Source organism: Bidens hawaiensis, unplaced genomic scaffold (genome assembly GCF_021521415.1).
Source record: "Bidens hawaiensis isolate Kalapana, Puna unplaced genomic scaffold, B.hawaiensis_p1.1 tig00004269_1, whole genome shotgun sequence".
In the NCBI taxonomy this organism is placed as follows: Eukaryota; Viridiplantae; Streptophyta; class Magnoliopsida; order Asterales; family Asteraceae; genus Bidens; species Bidens hawaiensis.
In genome coordinates, this window is record NW_027491256.1 from 240,587 (window position 1) to 264,954 (window position 24,368).

General features: G+C 34.6%; 1 protein-coding gene across 1 annotated transcript; it reads left to right on the forward strand.

The window, feature by feature from the left end:
* Positions 1-20,029: 20,029 nt before the first annotated feature.
* On the forward strand, positions 20,030-24,305 carry LOC143625960 (malate dehydrogenase [NADP], chloroplastic-like). The gene is made up of 14 exons (XM_077096171.1): positions 20,030-20,226; positions 20,315-20,408; positions 21,583-21,669; positions 21,733-21,817; positions 21,886-22,067; positions 22,615-22,685; positions 22,785-22,875; positions 22,958-23,032; positions 23,100-23,201; positions 23,281-23,403; positions 23,513-23,581; positions 23,664-23,732; positions 23,821-23,874; positions 24,035-24,305. Exons 1-14 carry the CDS (start codon positions 20,060-20,062, stop codon positions 24,086-24,088), a joined length of 1,323 nt encoding a protein of 440 aa, XP_076952286.1. The 5' UTR covers positions 20,030-20,059; the 3' UTR covers positions 24,089-24,305.
* The last annotated feature ends 63 nt before the right edge of the window (positions 24,306-24,368 follow it).

Here is a 24,368-nt window from a genome sequence, read left to right on the forward strand (position 1 = left end):
TAAAAACAATCAATCAAGTTCATACTAATTCAAAACATAGAATCTGATCAAAGTTAGTTTACACAAAACCCTAGCCTAAAGTGAATACAAAGGTTTAGCCTGACATCGTCATCACGAAGGATTCGCTTATCTGATGAGAGGATGAAAGCATGCGATGAACGGATGAACCGGAGGCTTCGGGATGGTGGAAAATCGTCCTAGGGCTTGTACTTGGTTGAAGGAATGAAGGATAGGTCGAATGGGGGCTGAAAACTCAATATAATAGTGTTAGGTTTTAATTTCCCGTCTGAAGGACTTTAGCGCGGCGCTAAAGTCCATGGGGTGAGACTTTAGCGCGTCTCTAAAGTCTGCTTTCCTGATGGAGTCTTTAGAGTATCTCTAAACTCCCTTAGCACCGCGCTAAGGGTGTCTGACAGAATTTTCTTCATTTTCTTCATTTTTTTTGCATCGGAAAGCTTGTCAATCATTATGAGTCTTCTACATCTTCGTTTCAAGCCCGTAATTCATCCCGATAAGCGTCCTTAACGTCAAGTATCCTGAAACACATAAACACGCTTGAAGTACCAAAGTTCACATAATATTTAAACTAAAATTAAACAAATAATATAATAATATACATGACTTTTGCCCGACCATCACATATCCATGAACGCGTCCGGCACATTAGTAAGTCCAAATGGCATAACTGTGAACTCATAATGGTCATACCTTGTTCGGAACGTGATTTTTGGAATATCCTCGGATTGGACTTGAGTTGATGATAACCAGAACGAAGATCAATTTTTGAAAAGAAACTTGCACCTTGGAGTTGGTCAAAAATATCATCGATTCGAGGGAGTGGCGGTTCTTGATTGTGACTTTGTTCAATGCTCGATAGTTGATACACATCCTCATAGATCCGTCCTTCTTCTTGACGAAAAGTATCGGCGCTCCCCATGGTGATGAACTCGGTCGAATGAAGCCTTTCTCGAGAAGCTCGTCAAGTTGTTTCTTTAATTCTTTCATCTCAGTCAGAGCAAGACGATATGGTGCCTTTGCGATTAGAGCAGTACCGGGAATAAGATCGATCCTAAACTCTACTTCACGATCGGGAGGGATTCCAGGAAGTTCATCAGGAAAAACATCAGAAAAATTAGAGACTATAGGTACGTCCTTTATCTCCTTCGGTTTGGATTCTTCAGTGACGTAGGCCATGAATACTAAGCATCCTTGATTCAAACATTTGTTAGCCCTAATCATGGAAATTATGCTAACTTGGCCAGCGTCTTTGTTCCCTTCAATTCGAATGTTCGTTTATCAGGGGCCTGAAGTTCAGCAGTTTTGCTATTGCAAATGATACGGGCATGGTTGTTGGATAACCAATCCATACGAAGTACAATGTTAAAACCAGCAAGAGTCATTGGTAAAAGTTGAATGGGTAGAGTATAACAAGCTAAAAGAATTTTTCCGTTTTCAAGGGCTTCGGAGATTTTGACTATTTCGCCGCTAGCAGTCTCGACGCTTAGAGTTTTATTTAACTTTGTTAAAGGTTCCTTTAATAGACTAAAAAAGTTATAATCTATAAAACTTAAAATGGCACCCGAATCAAACAAAACTCTAGCATTGGTGTCGTTGACTAGAAACGTACCGGTGATGGTTTCCGGCATGTCAGCAGCCTTTTTCGTGTCGAGCACGAAGACTCTTGCATTTCCTTTCTTGTTTTGACCACTTCCACCCGCACCACCTGTCGCGGGTTTTTTCTTGGGACACTCGAAGCTTAGATGCCCCATCTCCTTGCAGTTATAACATGTCATTTTCTTCTTCCAGCAGTCAGCAGTTGCGTGGCCAGGTCTTTGATAAGATTCACAAATAGTTGATGAAACGTGTCGGCATTTCCCTTAGTGGCGCTTTCTACAAATCTTACAAAATGGTGCATTTGAATTAAATCCGGTTCGACTTTGATTTGCACCCTTGCCTTTGAAGTGGGTGCTTCCACCAGTTCTTCCTTGATTGTTGGTCGTTGTTATCTTTTTGTCTTCTTCTTTATTGCGGACAAGGCCGCTCATAAAATAACTAGCCAACTCTATCACGGAATCAACAGTTTGAGGTAAATGAGACCTCACCATATCGCGGATTTCCCGCGGCAATCCCCATATGTATCGTGTAACTTTGCTGGATTCAGGGTTAACCAGCTGGGGAACCAAGCGACAGTACTCATGAAACTTTGTGTTGTACTCTCGGAGATTTGTCCCTACGACCTTATGATTAAGAAACTTTGTTTGAATTTGGTCGGTTTCGTGCATCGGACAAAATTTCGCCATCAGCGTTGCTTTGAATTCTTCCCATGAAAGATTATATAAAACTTGACGTCCTTTGCTCAAAATCAATGTGTTCCACCATTCCAACGCCTCGCCTTTGAACATTTGGGCGGAATATTGTATCATTTCTTGACTCGAACACTTGCTTATGATGACGATCGATTCCATCTCCTCAAGCCATCTAACAGTCGTGATAGCTCCCTTATCTCTATGAAATTCCTTTGGTCCAAAGTACTTGAAATCTTTGAACGAGCAGACACCAATGTTCAACTTCTTAAACTCTTGACGGATTCCACCATCAACATTTGACTCGTGAACACTCTCCTCAACATGGGATGGTTTCAGACGTGACTTAGCGGATTTACGGGAATGATCAACGGATTGAGAATGTTTAGAGTGTTTCGATTGAGATCTAGCCATAGATTCTTTCCTAACCGCTTCTTTAAACATTCTTTGTATTTGACTCATATATTTATCGGGAATTGGTTCATCTTGTTTATTTTCAAGACCCTTCCCTTTCTCTTTCCTTATTTCATCATCATTTTTTGCGTTCTCAATATTGTTACTTTGTTGAGACATTATCTTTTCTTTTTCAACTTTTTCTTTTTATCTAAAATTTATCAAATTACTTTTCTTAAAATACAAATTTGATTTATTCAACATATGTATATATCATATAAGATATATACATGAATTATTACATTCACATATTCATATATATACATTTACACTTGATGTATATATATTTTTTTTCCTATCCATACATTTACATATCACATAACACAACAAGGTTATATTAACACACGCACTTCTTCCAACTTGTTCTTCTTTACTCTCTCATGAACTTTTTCACCACCTTGTTAGTTTGTTACATTTGCGAAGAAGCGTCTCTCCTATCTTCTTCTTTTTCTTCCCATCAACAACTATCTTCTTCCTCAAATCATCCGTTTCATGCAAGGCTCGGTCCAGGTGTTCTTGCGATTGAGGGATCTCATTGGGGTATCCGTACCTTGGCGGAGGGTCGTGGTAACCCATCATCACTACATCATAATGGTTCTTCGGTTCTGGATACGAAGATGCGGTTACCTCAGATGAGTAGTGAAAGAAAGCTTCGGCAGCTTCGTTTTGTTGGCGGATTTCATCCGCTTGTTCCTCCTCTGTTGGGATCTTGCCTTGGTAGGGTGGGAATCTTGATGATGCTTTGTTTCTCAACTCCTCAAGGTATTGCATGTAGGGGTCAACAGATCCATAGCTTGGATTTTGGGGATAGAGCGATTCTTCTATTGGAGTCGACACTTCATTTGGACTATCAGGGTATTTCTCTTCTGGTTCCTCTTCGGATTCTTTTTTCCGAATCTTCTTCTTCCTCAGGGTCCTCATCTTCTTCAGGTTCCTCTTCTTCCATATGTTGAGCAGTCTCTTTCACAATCGGGGGCATTCGGAAACTTTCGTACGGCATCATTACACTCATCTTGGGCTTACGGGATGGTCCTTCACCATTGTTGGGACGGGAGTCAATAGAATCATAGGCAGAGCTTCCAGTATGCCATCTACGTTGGTCAGAATGGCATTGCATCCAGTCAGATGAGGGAGATCTTGGTTCCTTCTTGATTGGTCGGTTGGAGAGGAAAGCATATGATGGGTGAGGATTTGATGGTAGGTATGTTGGATTACCAAATGAGTAGTATGGCGGAATCTCTGATGGTTAATATGTTGTGATCTCAGATGGGTGATATGTTGGGACTTCAGATGGATGGTACATAGGTATTGTTGGCGGATGGTAGCTTGAGTGCCTTGGGGTTCATTTCTTGTTATGAGCGGACTATTAGGTAGGTTAATTGGATAATGTTCGTCGTGGGGAAAATATATCGGCTTGGTTCGGTCATGTTTCACGTCTTGATCGAAAAATGCTTCATAATAGTCTTCACTCATATTATCTTTGGGTAGAGGTTCGGCGATTCCACCCTCCTTTGCTTTTCGTACAAAGTTATCCATCATGCTCTCGAACGACATCTAATTCATTAGGTGGTTTAGAGTGAGGAGGGAAAGAAAAGGTTTATCAGCCTATCTTATCCCTATTTCAAATAAAACAAGTAATAAAATTATTTTCCTATAATTGGATCGAAGCTTAGGTATTATCTTGTAATACCTAATTCGCTAAGATGGATGGCTCTGATACCAACACTTGTCACACCCCAAAATAAGGCCTAGGCGTGTGACACCTATGTTGGTACCACATTTGTAATTAAATCAGAGTTACGTTCGAAAGCGGAAGTCTTTATAAAAATGTGGATTTATATTATAATATTTTCATACAAAAGACGGGATTAAAAAGTTTGCCATTTAATGTTAAAAGATTACTTGTTTTACTATTTACAATACTACCATTCATTTTAATAATAAGTTAAACAAAAAGATCCGAGCCATCGGATATCTTGAGCACTTCGTTTCTCCAAGCGCTAACCTTGTTCACCTGAAAAATGTAAGAAAATATGTCAGCAACGAATGATGGTGAATATGCTGACGCTAAAAATATTTACTTTACTTAATCACCCCTCGAGACTACGTAGGTCTCGGCCCAACGTGGCTTAGGAATAATCAAGTTAAAACAACACAATTCATAAACTCAAGTCTCTACACTCGGTTCCCTCAGCAAACACCGCATCGTTCGACTAGTTGAGTGCCTATATGTATACACAAGGTCATACTCCCCGCAGGCGAGCGTAATTGTGACCAGGTGTGATGTGCCCATCACATATGTAAGGATCCAGACAAACATACACGATAGCCTGAGGCCAGTGTTGTTTATAAATGTTTTAGAGACACTTAGTCTCATGTAAAGTTTTTCATATAACACGTTGACTCGTTTGAAAACAAGTTTGTAAAAGTTGGGGCATATTCACCTTTTTTAATTTGGATCGGCTTCAAACACCGTCCGAGGGTCTTTCCCGTTGCTATCTCGCACCTATAGTACGAGTATAACCAACTGTTAGTCGGATATACAATCCGGCTTAAGACCATTAGTCTTATTTTATAAACTTTACCTCGATAAACCTTTAGTTTAAAATCTCTTTTACTTTAAAACCTTTAGATAAAAAGTAATATTATAAACCTTTAGTTTATTTATAAAACCCTAAGTTTCTTCTTCTCTAAGAAACGTATTCTTTTCTTTTCTTTATTATTTAAGAATAGTTATTATTACTTAAATAATATTTTCATAACAAAGAATATATTTATATATATACTTACACACATATATACATATTTCTAAATATTCATTATTCTATCTTTTATTCTTTCTTTGTTATATTTTCTTTTGTTTTATCGAGGTATCGAGTATAACATCGACTTAAGGTTTAAGCCTTTATAATATTTTATTATTATTTTATTCGGGCATTATGTCTACCTTTGCTCGGCTTATAAACCCTAAATACTCGAGCAGCACCTCGACACCGTTTCACCTTCTTTATCTTCTTGTTCAACTTCTCTTCTCGTCACTTTTCCTTGGCACACAAATCTACGAACACCAATACTTCACCACTCGTCGGTACGCTTTACGAGACCAATCGTCATGACGTCGGGGTATGACAAACTCCTTCTTGGTGGGTACGTCGGTGGAAGATGGTACGAACAACGAGGAAATGACACGAAAAACGAGACAATCGGGACATGGATTTCAAGGTGGATCGAGGGAACACTTCCCAAGGTTTAAAGAGATGTTAGTGAGAGAAATGTATGTGTGTTTTGGTGTGAGGAGAGCATGAATCTGTGGCCTTCTATTTATAGGCAAAACACAGGAGACCGTCGCGATACGCGATGGCCTTCTTGGCCACCCGTCGCGTATCGCGACGTAGCATTGCACCGTCACCATATAGGTTTGCCACATGGCAGACGGTGTGTCGCGTGTCGACACGTGGAGAACGACGTGCCACGTGTCGGGACACGCGTCAGGTGGTGTGCCACGCGTGGCCACGTGGCACGCCACGTGCCTCGATGTCAGACAACCCATCGCGATACGCGATGGGTCTCTCTTCTGATCCATCGCGTATCGCGATGGGTCAGGAAAATCAGAATTTTCATTTTAAACCTCAAGTTTGGATTTGACAATTTTAGTCCCTTAACTTTGGATTTTGACATTTTAAACTCAAAATTTTCACGATGTTACAAATCACCAATTTAATCCTTTAAAAAACCTAATTAACAACCTAAAAGTAATAAGTTAATAGTTACATACACAACTGCTCTATTCGGATAAAGCTCTCCGGTTGACGAAACATACTCAAAACGACAATAAAAAGCGTCGTTTTCAACCTTCTTGAGCTTCAAATAACTCTTAATCGAGTGAACCGTACACTTTCCTTCAATCGTATCAGCACTCTGGACATCATGATGATCAGAAATAAACACCTCTTTACTTCCGTGATACCGTTTCCGGCCACATGTTGTTTCCTCCGGCCAGTAACACCACTGCAAGTGGACATTCACATCACTTCCTATGTCGTCCGATTCGATCCTCTTCACCTTCACTATGTACGGCCGGTTTTATGGCTCAAGCGATCGCATATACACGCAATCGCCAGCTGAACAGAAATTGATTAAAATATGAATAAAAATAATTTGGGGAAAATATAAATTAGTGGCTTTAGGGCTTGAGAGAGGGAGAGAGAATCCGTGATGTTGAAATTAGATATGGTTAGGAATTACTTATGACCCGTGTAAGAGTTATTAGTCGTGGTGGGGGTATTTTTGTGAGCTTTGTGGAAAGGTCTGGTGAGTTTCGGTGGTGGAGGGGAATGAAAACATAGGTTTAGGATTTGAGGAAACATAATTGATTAAGTGGAGTTTTTATGACCCGTTTAAGGGTACAGGTCAAAACCAGGTTAAATCAATGAGAGCTCACCATATAAAAATCAAGTAAATCTAGTGACTCCAAAAAAAGGGGGAGCAACCACATCGCGACACATATGGTTTTTATGATTTCGTTTATATATATATATTATAGATTACATAACAATGAAACTAGTTTAAAATAAAAGTCATGTGTTCGTATTTTTCATATCTTCGTTGATTTATTATTGTTTTTACTTTTGTTTTTCTTTTGTACCCTTTTCTTTTTATATTGGGTATCAATAATACGGGTAAGGTTAACTACAAAGTACAACAAAAATTAAAATGGTGAGAATGAATCTAATTCATTGATCTTATATTTAGATGATTGAAATTAATTTAAGAATAAAACTTGATGAGAATGGCATTAAGGTAATAACTCACTTTTAATTATTTTCTCTCTTCACATGTAAGACACATATCAATTCCTCCATTATGTTAAAGCATCTATAACTTTTTCATACGATATGTTTTTTAAAAAACAAATTCACCATAATAACAAACGTTTTTTTATCTTTAACATGAATATCATATTATTATATAAAAATAAAAAATAATGTGTTTTTTATGTTGTGTTATTTGGTTGTTCATTGTGTTTTTCTATACATTATGTTGTAGATTTTGGTTATTGTGTTTTTCAATTGATACTCATATTAAAGTTAATAGTTAAAACAAATATTATATCATTGTGTCTTTTTGTACTTCATTGTGTCTTTGTGCTCAACATTTGTCTTTCTGCTATCATTTGGTTTAGTCGCTTTGTAATACGTTCATTGTCTTTTTTCAGAATTGACATGTGGCATTCACTTAATTCGATAAAAATAGTATTATGTTCATTGTGTATTATGTTCAATTCATTGTGTAATATGTAGTTTTCATTGTGTTTTACGTTTCAGGTCATTCTGTTATATGCTTTCACCATTGTGTCTTACGTTTCAGGTCATTGTATTATATGTATTCACCTTTGTGTATTACGTTTCAGGTTATTGTGTAATATGTATTCATCATTGTATTTAATGTATTAGATAATTTGTTGGTATTTTTCATTATTTTTACATATTACTATTACACAACGGTGTTATTAGTAATTGAAAAAAATACACAATGATGAGTTGAAATACATAATGACGAAAAAACACAATAAAAAAACAATGGTAAGCAAAAAGACACAATGATGTAATTTTTTTATATAACAAAACTATACTCATATTAAAGATAAAAAACACTTGTTATTAAGGTGAATTTTTTATTTTTTTCAAATATCATATGAAAAAGTTATTGACATTTTAAATAATGGGGGAATTAACATTTGACTTGCATTTGGAGAAAGAAAATGTGTATTACTATTTTTATACTGTTTTTTTCTTTGGTCCACATTTAACACATGTCAATTAATTATGGTTCTCATACTTCTCATTTTTATTGGTTTTTATAAAATAACTCAACCTTTGATAATATCACTATTTTATGATAACAATACAATTTTTTTTCAAATTGTTTTATGATCAAAACTAATGTATGTCGAAAACAACTTTTTATAGTGTTGTTTCTTTTAAAAATTCATATTCACCATTATGCTATTAATAATATATGTGAAATATAACTTACAATCACAACTTTAAAAACAAAATCATAATACACGGTTGTATTTTAAATTTTTTCTCGACATTTACTTATAAATTTTGTTGAATACAAATTTGTATTCAAGCTAAAATACTTTTTATTATCATTATATGTTATACGATTATCAGTACTTTATCAGAACCATGACGACCTGAACCAATTTTGGATGAAAGCCTTGTTTTTCATTACAATTCCTCTTTCATCCTTCTTATTTCTGAAAACTCATTTGGTTTCAATTGCATATTTTCCTCTTGGCTTATCAGTATCGACATTATTCGAACTAATTCCGACTAAACAACATCGATACCAATATCAATATCAAGTCCAATCAAAAAATAACACTCCTATATAAAGAAAAAAAGCTTGAAGAAATCAACAAAATAACATATAATTAAACAGTTAAAAACAAAAACAATTAAAAAACATTTTTTTGCATTAAATCGTTTTGTTAAATAATAAAGGGGCGACTCTATTGAATAGTAACCAAGTTGTGAAATTGTTTCAATCAGGTCACTCACAAAATCTTTTGTTCCAATCAGGTCACTAAAGTTTTCTTTTTGTTCTAATGCAAAATATATTCTCTGGATAGTAGGTCATGTAGGTTTATTTTTATTTTTAAATAGTTTGACATTGTAAAATATTTTGTAACTGTTGAGAAAAATAATTTTTAAATTGCAAAAAATTGAAAAAAAAAACTAAAAAATTGCAAAAAAAAAAAACAATTATATTTTTTTCCCAAATTTTATTAATTTCGTCAATTTTTTAAAAAATATTTTGCAATTTCAAACTATTTAAAAATAAAAAAAACTTACAAAATCTGTAATCCAGGTAAAATATATAGAATTAGAGCAAAAAAAAACTTTAATGACCTGATTGGAAAAAAAAATTTATGAGTGACCTGATTGAAATAATTTCAAAACTTTGTTACCATTTTATGGAGTAATCCAAATAAAAATATGAATATATATAAGAGTTTCCGAGAATATATATTTTTAATAAGTTTGATATAAACAAGAAAATAAACAGAGTAAAGTGTCATTCTCGTCCTTGTGGTTTGAAAAATAATACGAATTTAGTCAAAAAAGTTTATTTTTTGCATATGAACCCTTCATGTTTCCCAGTTCTTGCCAATTACATCCAAATCACTAACCCCGTTAAATTTAATCGTTAAGTCAGGGGTAGACATGTCTTTTCACTCTTTTTTTATTATAATGCGTATTTCAGTGAACTGCGATTTTTGTCCTTGTGGTTTGTTCAAATCTACGGTTTTAGTCCATTAGTTTCAAGTTTGCAATTTTCTTCCCCATGGTTTCATTTCAGTTTCAATTAAACCCGAATTCCCTAATCTCATTAAGTCTGGTCGTAAAACCGATCAGTATACCTTTCACGTGACGGGGCAGTTTTGTTCCTTTTTTTCCTTTTCCCCCAAATACACCCCAGCCCCTCACGTGATGGGCCTTGCAAATTAGAACTAAGGTTTATTTGGGGAGAAAAACAACAAAATTGGTCGTCACGTGAGAGGCCCACAAATGGGTTAACGACCAGACTTAACGAGGTTAATAAATTCGGGTTTAATTGCAAGTGAAATGAAACTACAAGGACGAAAATTGCAAAGTTGAAACTATTTGACTAAAACCACATATATGGACAAACCACAAGGACGAAAACCGCAGTTCACTGAAGTAAGTATTATAATAAAGAAATAGTGAAAAGACATGTCTACTCCTGATTTAACGATTAAATTTAACGGGGTTAGTGATTTGGATGTAATTGGCAAGAATTGGGAAACGTGAAGGGTCCATATGCAAAAAATAATCTTTTTGGACTAAATTCGCATTATTTGTCAAACCACAAGGATGAAAATGACACTTTACTCAAATAAACATTAAAAGTTTTATTATTTTTGATTCATTTTTCTATCTACCTTACTTATATAGAAATTTTTAATAGAAATATAAGATTAGAAGTGAGAAAATATAAATTAAAAAAACTCATTTTAATTTATCGTGATGAGTCTATTGACCATGTTTTAAGTATTTGCTCGGTGGCTAATCGGATTTGGGGTCTTATTGCTTCTTGGCTTGGCCTTTCGTTGTCTTCCTCTTTGGTTCCGTTTGAGCTGATGTCTTGGTGGGACACGTTAAGAGTTCAAGCTCATAAGAAAGATTTGATCGGGATGATTATTTTTGTCACTTGGTGGATTATTTAGAGATTCATAAATGATTTGGTATTTACGAAGACTCGGCATAACAAATAAACGATATTTGATGAAATTTTACATTTCTCGTTCTTATGGTATAGTAGCAGAAATCGTAAATGTAATATTTCTATAATCGAGTGGCTTAAGAACCCTCTATTGTATTTGTAATGTTTTGTGTTTTTTTGTTCTAGCTACGACTGTTTTTTTATTTATATAAAATACCGCATTTCTAAAATAAAAACTCATTTTAATAAATACTTTCCGGTTCATCCATTTGATAAATACTTTTTCCCCCTCATCGTTTTGATAAAAAAAACACTCTCCTACTTTGCCTATTTTATGAATTTTGTCATTTCATTAACAACAATGGAGGATCGGAGACTGGAACCACGCGCCTATAAGAGATATGTCATCTAAACTATTTATGAAGTTTATCTGATTTTATGCTGATGAGCTTTTTGCTGTTTTTTGTTCCTGATTTTTATGCTTTCTCTTAGCTTGAAGCTAAAGTTGTCAAGGAGTGAAGGAACTGAGCCGAGTCAAATCAGCCCAAGCACATGCTCGGCTCGATTTTAAGCATACACGCATGCACAACTACATTACATGTGCGTGTACATTCACTTGGCAATAACCTGATTGATCCACTTGGTAAGCCTCATTAGGCCACCTATTTGTCTCACAAACCCATCTATGCCAATTATAGTGCAGTATATATTGTATTGTATTACATGACTTATTTATCTAATTTAATCTCCTCCATTTACAGGGGAGGGAGTCGTCCGGTTTTTCCAATTATTCTCACATGCTATATTAGCACTAGGGTAGAGGTGTGCAAGAAATCGAAAAAATCAACCCGAAACCGAAAAATTCAAACCGAAAAAACTGAACCGAAACAAAAACTGATGGTTTGTTTTATGTTTTTGTAAAAGTCGAACTAACGGTTTGGTTTTGGTTTTGGTTTTGCATGTAATAAAAACCGAAAAAACATAACCGAACCGAATTCCTAATTTTTTGGTTTTTTAATATTTAATATTAAATAATTTCTGAGATTAAATAAATACGTAACTCAAATATTTTTGGTAAAATGTACAATAATCTATTATTTACAATAAACAAAATTATTTATACTTAAATTCATTATTTTTTGTCATCTTTATTTACGGCCTAATTTGTTCAAGATCAAATGGCAAAAACCAAAAAAACCGAAACCGAGCCAAAACCAAAACGAAAACCAGAAAACCGAAACCGAACGGTTTCAAACACTACAAAAACCGAAGTTTTAGTTTTCGGTTCGGTTTTAACCAAAAATTGCACAGAACCGCACCACGCACACCCCTAATTAGCACATTACCCCCCCCCCCTCTTGGGTAGGATGACGTCGTCCCATGTTCCTAGGGATGGAAATGGGTCGGGTTTGGGTCGGCTTTAGGTATTCCCAAACCCATACCCAGTTATGAAAGTCCATCCCAAACCCGTCCCAAACCCATCGGGTTTTAATCGGGTAATTACCCGTCGGGTTTCGGGCTTTCCCAACGGGTTTCGGGTTTCTTATCGGGTTTTGATAAAATACCCATCGTCTATACCCGGCTCAAAACCCGTTAGGTTTCTACCGGATTTTGACAAAATATACCTAATCAACTACAAAGATTGTTATCATAAAGATAAAATGTCTCAAATATTTAACATAAACAAAGTTTTGACAAATAATATTTTTGAAATATAGTGTGTGTGTGTATATATATATATATAATATAGTAAGCTATATCGGGTACATCGGGTATATAATCGGGTAAACGGGTTTATGTTATCGGGTTATTGGGTCGGGTAATCGAGTATATTAGAAATCCCAAACCCGTCCCAAACCTGCGAAAAATTTTAAAACTAATCCCAAACCCTAATGAGTCGGGTATTACCCATCCCATTTATGCCGGGTTTCGGGTTTTCCCATCGAGTTCAGGTTTCATTGTCATCCATATCTTTCCCATTTTGATGTCCCCCTGTCTTTCTTATTTTGATTTACTTTTGAAACACAAAAGTATATTTACATATATGTATATTTTTTAATTACTTTATATAAATAATTATTTCTAACTGTTAGATTTAACAACTTATTTATTTAATTACATAAATAATTAGAGGTATGCGTGATGCGGTGTGCTTTTGAACTAAAACCAAACCAAAAACCAAATTTGCTGTTTTATATTTATAAAAACCGTTGTTTTTTTGTTTTCGGTTTTACGGGTTTTCTAGTTCGGGAAAAAAATTAGACCCAAGATATTGATATCGGCCATAATATTAAAAAAAAAATTATGGTTAATAGAATAATGAATGTTTGGGCTAGAATATTAAGCGGTATAATAAAAAATACTTAATTTTAAAATTAAAAGTCATAAATTCAATTACATTTAGCCACCAGTAGGTTCGGTTTTAATGGTTAAGGGTCAGTTATTTCAGTTTTTTTTTAATTTCGGTTCGGTTTTTCCGGCATTTCAAAAAGTACGAAATCAAACCAAAACCAATATTACGGTTTTCAACAAAAAAAAAACGAAACATCATTTTTAATTCGGTTCGGTTTTTCCGAAAATAATGCAGGTTATGGGTTTCTAACGCTATGCAGCCCAGTTGGGTAATTTTTTAAAGCCCGAAAATAGATTTTGAATTGAGTGAACGGCACTACGTTACGGCTGTCTGTTGTAACAAACTGCTGCCAGTTGGTGGAACTTGAAACAGTAAGTCGTTGGAGTGATATGATTTGAATTAGGGTTTCTTTCTTTCATTCACAAACTGTAATATAATAAATAATTTCAGGCAGTTTTCTTCCGAATTCCACATACTATGCAATTTCATTAATGGAGCTTCAATCTCAAATTCTTACGATACTCGTTCTGTTCATGTTCCCATCGTCAATACGGGTAATTGATATCAATTGACATTGACAGAGGACAATCTCATTCAATTTTAGGATCAAAGAACTAGTGTTCATTCGCAAATTGAAACTGATACATGTTTATAATGTATGGGAAACGAGTTTTAAATCGGTTAGACATCACCCGAGTGGCCAGTGCACCAACTGTTAAAGCTTGATCCAGAGAGACGTGGGTTCATGACTGGTTAACCCTCTCTTTCATTTTGTTTTAGGATCAAGCCCTCAATGTTATAAATATATGGAACCGGACTTATAGCAGGTTAGACGCTAGCTCAACTGGCCTATGCACACAGTCATGTAGCCAAACCGGCCTCAATGTTATAAAAATCAGTTACTTTATAACCAGAAGTATATATAACCAGTGTTTTTATAAAGTCATGTTCTTGAACAATTAATTTAAATAATTTTAATTCATAAAACTTATAACCCATTTTAATTAAAACATTAAAAAAATTAATAAATAAAATGTTTTATATGGAATATCATCTCATTAAATTTATGATTTTGATATAATAAATTATTTTAAATAAAATAATTTATATAGAACCTTTAAATAATTAATTAGTAACTTAATTAATTATTTTGTTTGAAACCAAAACGTTTAACTATTGAGATTGCTTTTAAATCATGTTTGTTTAAACTTTTATTATAAACTTTTAAGTAACAAATATTTATTATTTATCAAATGATCGATAATTATTAAGCTATTATATCTAATCTGATCTTGAAGCCACAAACCTTAAAACGATCCCGAATTCCTTAGAAAATCCCTATTAGTCTTAGATCTTCCCAAACAATTTGAAATTCTTATTAAACTAGTACAAACCCCTTTTTACATTTTTACACATTTTAGGGTGAAACAGGTCATATACATTCATCGTATCATTAACTTTGTACAAACCTATGGTAACAATGATAGATCTATTGTTTTGACAAACTCACCTAGATTCGTTGACCCTTTCAAGGGGGCGCGATTGATTACAAGTTTACAACCGATGCATACAAGTTTATACACAAAAGGATAACATGTGTGGTTAGGCCTAATACAATCGCATAGTTTGATTGTTCACCCAGTTCTCAAGAAGAGTTTCACATGAATTAACGGAATGACAGCACTATGACATGTGAATTGTTTACAAGACTTTTATACATTGTGCGTTTTAACTCAATATACTCTCACCAACTATTTTTAGATGACATTTGATTTCAACAATTTTCATATAACAACGTATGAATGTATGAGCTTTATTTCAAGATGTTCTACAACGCATGGTCTTTATTTCAAGATGTTCACACGTAGGGCATTTGGACCTAGATTATGTTATGAAATTGGAATAATCACTTTCGTTTAGTTTCGTTTGTTTTGTTGATTCATTTGTAATAAACTTAACTTCATTAACTAAATATCGAAATTTTAATAACGGTCATGAGGTTTTGAAAAACCTCGTTTGGCTAGAAATTTTCCGCCGCCAGTTGAAGTGTGACAACATTGATGGTTGTTCTCTTCATGTGTGACTTTACACATCTTCACTTTCATTTTCATTCTCTTCACGATGTCTTTCTTCATTTTCACTTTCATTTTCGTTCTCTTCATGATGACTTATGTACAGGGGCGAAGGATAGTTGGGGCCAGAGGTGGCCCCGACCCTCTCCATTTTTTCATGAAATAGTGTAAATTTACCCGATTTCGTCTGACATTTTTATACGTAGTGTATATTTACCCGTTTTAACCATAAATTTGATCCCGGCCCCCTCCATTTACGGGATTTTCTAATGTATATTTTCGCCCGGTAGCTACTTAATATGTTTATTTCTATTTCTATTTCCATGTATATTCTAGCCTCAAACAAATAAACAAATGAATACACGAAGAAAAATGAAGAAAAAACAAAGAAATGGTGTTTAATCAGCCTAACACACCCCAATGTTCACCTTTGCAGGGAAAGACAAAAATCTGATGAAAAAGACAAATTCTGACGAAGCAAAACACGGAGCCGTGCCTCAGGAAGCACACCCCCGTGGTCACCTTTCACAAAAGACAAAAAAAATATATATCATACACTCCAAACACGGGGCCATGTCTCACCTAGCACACCCCCGCAGGAAGCACACCCCTGTGGTCACCTTTCACAAAAGACAAAAAAAATATATATCATACACTCCAAACACGGGGCCATGTCTCACCTAGCACACCCCCGTGGTGAGTCATCATGTACGACCTGACAAGAACATTAAATGCACATGGACAGCTGGACACGAGGGCGTGCCTCACCAAACACGGGGGCGTGTCAGCCTCTCTAGACAGTCTATAAATAGAAGTGCATGTTGCATTGTTTCAAGTGTGCTTGGAGAGGGTTTGGACGGGTTTCTCACTTAAAAACACTCACTTAACAACCATATTGAAGATCCATTTGAGAGTTTGAAGGCTTGGAGGCATCTATCATCATCATGATCATCATCATCCATCACCATTAAAGAAGGAAGATTCATCATCATCATATTAGTTAGATTGTTCTAGTTTAATCTTGTGTTTGTTATCTTCATCTTCTTTGATGTTCATTGTCATGCTCATCATGAGCTAAACCACCATCTTCCATCTAAATCTGTGATGAACCTTGATTTTAATTGATGATTATATTGAATATGTAATTTAGTTTTTATGAAATACGTGGTTATTTTGCAATTATCTTTGATGAGATATATTTTGTCATCATAACTCATTAATTCAAGATTAATGAGTAACACTCATTCATGATTCACCAATGTTCTTGGAAACTAGAAATGGTAAAAAAAATATCTTGATATTTCATCCAACTTTACACGTTTTTTTTCGTCGAAAACCGAAACTAAACTGTATATAATTAAAACCCAACAAAGCCGAACCATTACCAACGATTAAGTTCCGATATAGTTTGTACTTTAATGAAAAATTGAGTTTAATTTAAAATAAGAATTTTTAATCTGCATATACCTTCATTTAGACTAAGCATCAACTAATACATTATTAAGAGAATCATACTATGAACAAAGATAACTTTGGTCACATAAATAATAAACCTTATTAGAATAAATAGAAGGCGAAATCATAACAAGAACGAAAATTATAAAAAAAAAATCATACTGGAAATTGGGCTAAATTAAAGTTGTATTAGATAAGTTTGCTCGTATTAAATAAATATTTGGTTAACTATATTTTAACTACATCTAATATTATATTATAAAACATATCTAATACTAAATAAGTAAATAATTAACATTTCAATATGTACGGCTAGCTCTGGTTTCAACCGTGAAACCAAACTGGTGAACGCACAGTTTCAAACGAAATAATGAGCACCCAAAAATATATTACCTGATTATCAAAGTATTTGTTTCCAGTTTCCGGCTGTATCGCGCAGGCACTCTTCTAGTATCATAAAAATTGCAATGTGTGTGTGTGAAGAAAATCAAAAGGGAAGATAAGGAATAATAAATTTAAATATAGCGATAAATAATTTTATATATATATATATATATTAGATAAAGGATCCAATACAATAATCTCTAATCGTACATTATGTACACGACTCATATCCTCGTCGATTTCAAATAACACGCGGTGGCAATACTGTAATTTTCATCAAATCTGATTCGCTGCTCTCATCGATCACGTCCACCTTCACCGTGACTGTTCAGCAATTCGTCACCATCCAACGATTCTGTCTACCGTCCACCATCAAACGATTCCGTCGCCAGTTAATAAAATTGACCAATTGAAATTGAAATTGTTGAATAATTGATCAATTAAACTTTGAAATTGGTCCAATTAATCATCCATGTGAAGTTTCATTTGATCAATTTTGAGTTTTGAGTGATGGGTTTTAACTGAACATTTAAAGTTTTAAGCATCATTTGTAGAAACCCAGTTGCAGACGTTCCATATTTTGTTCATATGATCGAATCGATGATCAAATTGACGGTCGCTTGATAATTGTTTGATGATTACGAGATTATATGAAGTGATTTCAGTGTTCAATTTCATTTTATAGGTGTTTAATTTTTTTTGTTAGTTTAGAAGTTCTGTTTAGAAGTTCAGAACTTTTAAACATTTTTGAACACCCAGAACTTCGTAGAATGTATTAGAACGTTTAAAGATGTTCATTTTTTTAACACCCATAACTTCATTGAACGTATTAGAACGTTTAAAGATGTTCTTTTTTGGTCAGAACGTTTAAAGGTCTTCAGTTTTGTTTCAGAACGTTTAAACATAATATTTTGAACCATATCAGAGCATGATTGAGTGCATTATTTCTGCAATTCCATAATCGATTTATGAATCTAAATACTTCTACACATCAATTCGATTGATTAAATCAACATTTTTTTGATCAATTTTGAAGATTTCTTGATGTTCAACGCCGTTCGATTTTAATTTGGTTTTTGACTTTAGAGATTTCATACTTTAAGCTGTGATTAGAGTTTAGAAATTGGATTAGATTGAACGACGAGTTCCGAATTTGAATCAGAGTCGATTTGTAATCGACGAATTTTGATCGTGGGTTATTTAGGAAATTGTCACCGCGTGTTTTTTAATCTAACACTCTGAAAGGTCGCGTACGTAATACATGATAAGCCATTATTGTACGTTAACCCACCCCTATATTATTAAACATATATATCATCTTTCTTTTTGAACCTTTTGGGCAATAATTTAAATACTTAGTGTTTACTTGCATAGTTGCAGCCCAGTTGTTCTGAATTCTGAGTGACACTGTGAGTGTGACAACATGTGAGGCAAATTGTTCTTTGGGTGTGGTTGGGTCAATCATTGTTTAGGCCCAGCCCAAATGCTTTCGTAACCAATCTTGTATGTTTTATAAAGAGATTTAACCAAAATCTCGTATTTTATTGTGTACCCTCAAAAAAGTATCTGGTCCTTGAAACTTGGCTGACTAGGTGCATACTAGTACGTATTAGGTGATACTCTACCTGATCTTCCAAAACATGCTTACCCATCTATCTGAAACGTATTCGTAATTTTTTTGTTTATGTTTGTCTTTGACTAATATAATAATCTAATAATTCATTTATTTAGTTTTTATGTTTTTAATTTTCATGGGTAATAAAGTTATATAAAGTAAAATTGGTAAGAAATGTGTTCATCGGGTAAAACGATTTTACAATCCACATTCCAAACTTGTTCCTTTTGTCAATCCTAGTTGACGTCCATCGGCAGAAACCAAGCAATGACAGCTACTCAACAACAACTTGCAATCATAACTGCAAACAACTGTAAATCCTGAGCCAGACTAGTCACGTATTAATTAATAACAAGTTACAATTGTTGACATCAAACTGACCTTAACAAAACATAAATCAATTCTCATAAGGCCAAGTGCAAAACACGTCATATTAAGCCGATGGTCACTAAACACATGAGGCGATTATGTAATCAAATAAAAAGCTCACTTTCACACGTTCCTATTACATATGTTCAACACTTAAAAATGAAAATTGAACTTGAACCTCAAAACTTCTTGGATGGGTATTGTAGAGTTAGGGTCCTAGCCCACGGACTCAAGTAAACCTCAAGATGGTCTTAAACTACACCCTCGAATCTAACCTTGCCACACCATAACAACTAGTCATATGACCAATCACAATGCAAGATTTCTTCAACACGACAACCAGGACAAAAGAAATTATGTATACATGTTAAACCAATCACATGACGACAATACTATACCTTCATGTGACAGTTGTCCCTATCCGTCAGCTGTCACAGCCAATCAAGATACCCGTACGTGCTCTTCCATGAGAATAGAAAGTTCTCTTGATGGTGACAGCTCGACCAATATTTCTCTACCTCTCCGACTATAAATACTACACTTTGATAAACGGTTTAGAGATTCTCATTCTCTCACTCTTACGATTACTCTCTGAGAACTACACTAATTACTTTATTAATTAGTATAATAATAATTATTATTATTATTATTATTGAAAGATTAAAATAATAATGAATAGTGAGAAAGATGTTGAAGTGGGTTGGGTAAAGGTGACAAGTGTCATGTATACAGACCTTATATCCTCTTATTTCTCCCTCCAAAATATTATCTTTACCTCCTTCAACTCCTTCAATAACCAATGGCGGTTGCAGAGCTTAGCCCTGCATACACCAAAACCCATTTCACAAACTCAAACCTTTCATATGTTTCTTCATCTTCTCGTCTTGCCAACCACCGCCGTATCACTTTCCGCCATCTTTCAAGATCTCCAGTTCCGGCAGCAATCCGTTGCTCTGTTACTTCTGAGTAAGCTTAGCTAGCTTCTTTTGTGTTATTTATTGTCAAATATTATTATATTATTTGTGATTGATGAGTTGGGTTGTTAATATGAAAGCCAAGTTAAAGCACCGGTTGGTGTTGATGCTAAAGATCCCAAACTCAAGCCCGAATGTTTCGGTGTCTTTTGCCTTACTTATGATCTCAAAGCTGTAAGTTTCTTTCCATAAACCTTAGCTCCTTAAAAGATGTATGTATAGTTATTTAATGTCATAGATGATAATAAGTTTTGCTCGTATGTTAATCAACTATAATTCACTTCTTTAACTCAAACCGGAGCTGCTACGTTTCTTGGTGTGTGCACAGTAACTTATCAACCAACGCCGAAGAACTGTAACTTTGTTTTCAGTAGGATCGGTTTTGTCGTTCAAAAGGGGGTGGCGGTGCAACTTGTTGTCCGTTTACATGTCTATCTGTTGTAATTGGATCCTTTTGTTTAGTATTAAAGTAAATGAGTTTCAACATCAAACTCTCAGAAAAAAAAATAAAGAGAGAAAATAATAATAAACTTAAAAGATTAATGATAAATCAAATATTGATTACTATAACAGATAATAAGCTCGGCTAACGACCTTTAAAGCTGGACGTTTGGAGCCGGTGGCAAAACTTGTATGAAAACGTGCAGGTGGGGAAATCAATGCGCATAAAAAAGTTTCAAAAATTTTCATACGAAAACGTAAAATTTACAGTACGTATAAGAAATTTCGAATGAAACCGGGAAAATTTACAAAAAGAGGGGGGGGGGTTGGCGTTTACTAACCTTCGCCACTGTAGTTGGAGCAACGTGGAGCTTGAAACAAAGTGTAGCAAATCAAGCAGTGTCATCACCTTCATTCTTTTGTGTTCTCGTCCTTCGGGTTATTCTTCTGTTTGTATTGATTTTTGCTCTGTGTTAAATATTCAGGGTCGGTGTTTGATTCTTGCAGATTGTTGTAGCATTTGTTGTTCTGGTTTTTAAAATTCAGTGTCATGCGTGATTTATTGATCAATCATGATTCACCTTTTTAAATATAGAGCCAAAAAGGTGTAACCGAATTACAAAATAATGAGATAATGATAACGCGTCAATAACTATTTTAATAGTCAAACTAGAGATAGAATAATGACGAGCAGATGATGTCAAATAAACTTAAAAATAAATGATAAATTAAATAATAGTAACTATGATAGATAATAAACTCGGCTAACACCGGATAGAATAATAAGTTGATTATTCGTAGCATTAGTTTTAGTTGTTGAATTCGCAAACTTTGATAAATATGGAAACACTCGTATATGTGATTGGACAAGTTCTGATGTGTATTCTGTGTATTTGTGCATTATCAGGAAGATGAAACAAAATCATGGAAGAAGATGATTAATGTTGCGGTTTCAGGTGCAGCCGGGATGATATCCAATCATCTACTCTTCAAGGTAACAATTCTTATATTAGTTTAATACTAGGACGAAGACTCATGATTCAAAGTTTGATTGCAGCTTGCATCCGGTGAGGTTTTTGGCCCGGATCAACCTATTGCTCTGAAACTTTTGGGATCCGAACGATCATTTGCAGCACTTGAAGGTAACATATTGTGTTTGTCTAATATTGCATCTGTAACGAAAACTTATATTATTATGGTGATGTTGCAGGTGTGGCTATGGAACTTGAGGATTCGTTGTATCCATTGTTAAGAGAAGTAAGCATTGGCATAGATCCATATGAGGTGTTCCAAGATGCAGAATGGGCACTTTTGATTGGCGCAAAACCTCGAGGACCAGGAATGGAAAGAGCGGGTTTGTTGGATATTAACGGCCAAATCTTTGCCGAACAGGTTTCTTTTTGTAGTTTTTTAGTGAATATTCTAACAAACCAACATATTTTCTTATGTCGCACGAAAAAGTTACTCATCATAATTTTTGGTATATTAAAGTCGTAAACTTGTAAAAACGTACACGGACAAGTCTTTGGTATATTAAAGTCCCTAAGTTTGTTTGGACCCTCGAATGCATATTGTTGTTAAAAAGCTTTAAAAAGTGAGACTTGTTACTCGTGAAATTTGATGGTGACGTTTTAAGATTACTGCACAAAAAAGTTATACCATTTTATTTCGACCAGTTTAAAAATGTTAGAAATCATTATTTTTGAAACAAACTACAAGTGCATTTTAGACAAGTTTATATACTTTAAAAACTGAAATTAGCTTGAAGACTTTGTGTGTATGTTTTACATATTTCGAGATGTTAATATATCAAAATTAGGCTGAGTGACTTTTCATGCAAAATAAAAAAAAAATATTGTTTTTATCATATTAACTAAGTACTTAATAAAATTTATGTGAAATCTTATAACTTAATGGAGATATGACATGAATGAAACAGGGAAAAGCGCTTAATGCTGTTGCTTCACCTAATGTTAAAGTTATGGTGGTGGGAAATCCCTGCAATACCAAGTAAGGAAAACTTGCTGCTATAAACTTTGACTTTTGTTTAAGTCAAATGTGTCTCTGTTTTGACTTATAATATTCTTATTGTATTTTGTTTGTTTGCAGTGCTTTGATCTGTTTGAAAAATGCTCCAAACATACCCGCAAAAAATTTTCACGCATTAACTAGACTAGATGAAAATAGAGCAAAATGTCAGGTATTAAATACTGTTATAAACAACGTTTTGAAAACCAGATGAACCAGTCAGGCTTTGACTTTGACCAAGTTCACATTTGCAGTTGGCTTTAAAAGCTGGAGTTTTCTACGATAAAGTGTCTAACGTCACCATTTGGGGGAACCACTCGACCACTCAGGTTATCGAATGTTTTCTTTTATGTATGTTTTATGTTTTGTTTGCTGAATGTGATTTGTTTGCCATAGGTTCCGGATTTTTTAAATGCTAAAATACATGGGATTCCTGTCCCGGAGGTTATTAAGGATAGGAAATGGTTAGAAGAGGAATTTACTCATGTAGTTCAGACAGTAAGTCCTGTTAACTATGTCAACGAGTGTGTATACTGTCTTTTTTTCGGCTACTAATTGTCGGGGAAATGTTATGTAGAGAGGCGGAGAACTAATTAAAAAATGGGGAAGATCTTCAGCTGCATCAACCGCTGTTTCTATTGTGGATGCAATAAGATCACTTGTAACACCGACACCCGAGGGTGATTGGTTTTCAACCGGAGTAAGTTTCTCGTTAGCGGGGCCCGTGAACTTTCGTAACCATAATAAAACAATGCATTTTGTTAAATTGAAATAGTTTTGGGCTAACTCTTTATAATGAAAATATGCAGGTTTATTCGGATGGAAATCCTTATGGAATAGCGGAGGGCATTGTTTTCAGCATGCCTTGCAGATCTAATGTTAGTAAAAACCAGAGCTTTTGTTATTCTTCATCTAATATGTTATTTTGAACTCCATTTAGAACAAAATTTACCTTGCCAGGGGGATGGCGATTACGAGTTTGTCACGGATGTGATATTCGATGACTATCTTCGTAAAAAGATTAAAAAGGTAATCGGAATCTCAACTTTTGATGTTTTTAGTTGCCTTTTTCAATGAAATTTGATACTAAAATTGCAGTTTCGTTATTATTTTTCAGTCTGAAGACGAGCTGCTTGCCGAGAAGAAGTGTGTAGCACACTTAACAGGAGAGGTAAGTACAAAATACGTTGGTTGGGTGACGGGTCAAAAATTGGTTGGATGAATTTGCAAACAATTTTAACTAAATTATGCAAATACATTGACTTTACGAGCCGAAACTGTGAAACTTGGTACTAAGATTCTAATTGTGTTTTCGTTAATAATTTTATCAGGGAATCGCTGTCTGTGATCTACCCGAGGATACCATGCTACCTGGAGAAGTGTAGAGCAAAATATAGTCACTGACCAAAGTTTATCTTGGCATACCATCACATCATCACAATACTGAATTATTCAGCAAACAGAATTAGAATCATGTTTATGCATAATATCATATTCTTATTGCCAATAATGGGCAATTTATGCCCACTTTACTAGTTTTAAGCTATTTGTAATTCTGTTGACCGATTTGGTCAAACTTGAGAACACATGTATGCAACATGTGTTGTATTCTGTTTTTATGTGGTTCATATTCGCAAAATCACTGTCAACTTGTTACGAAATATC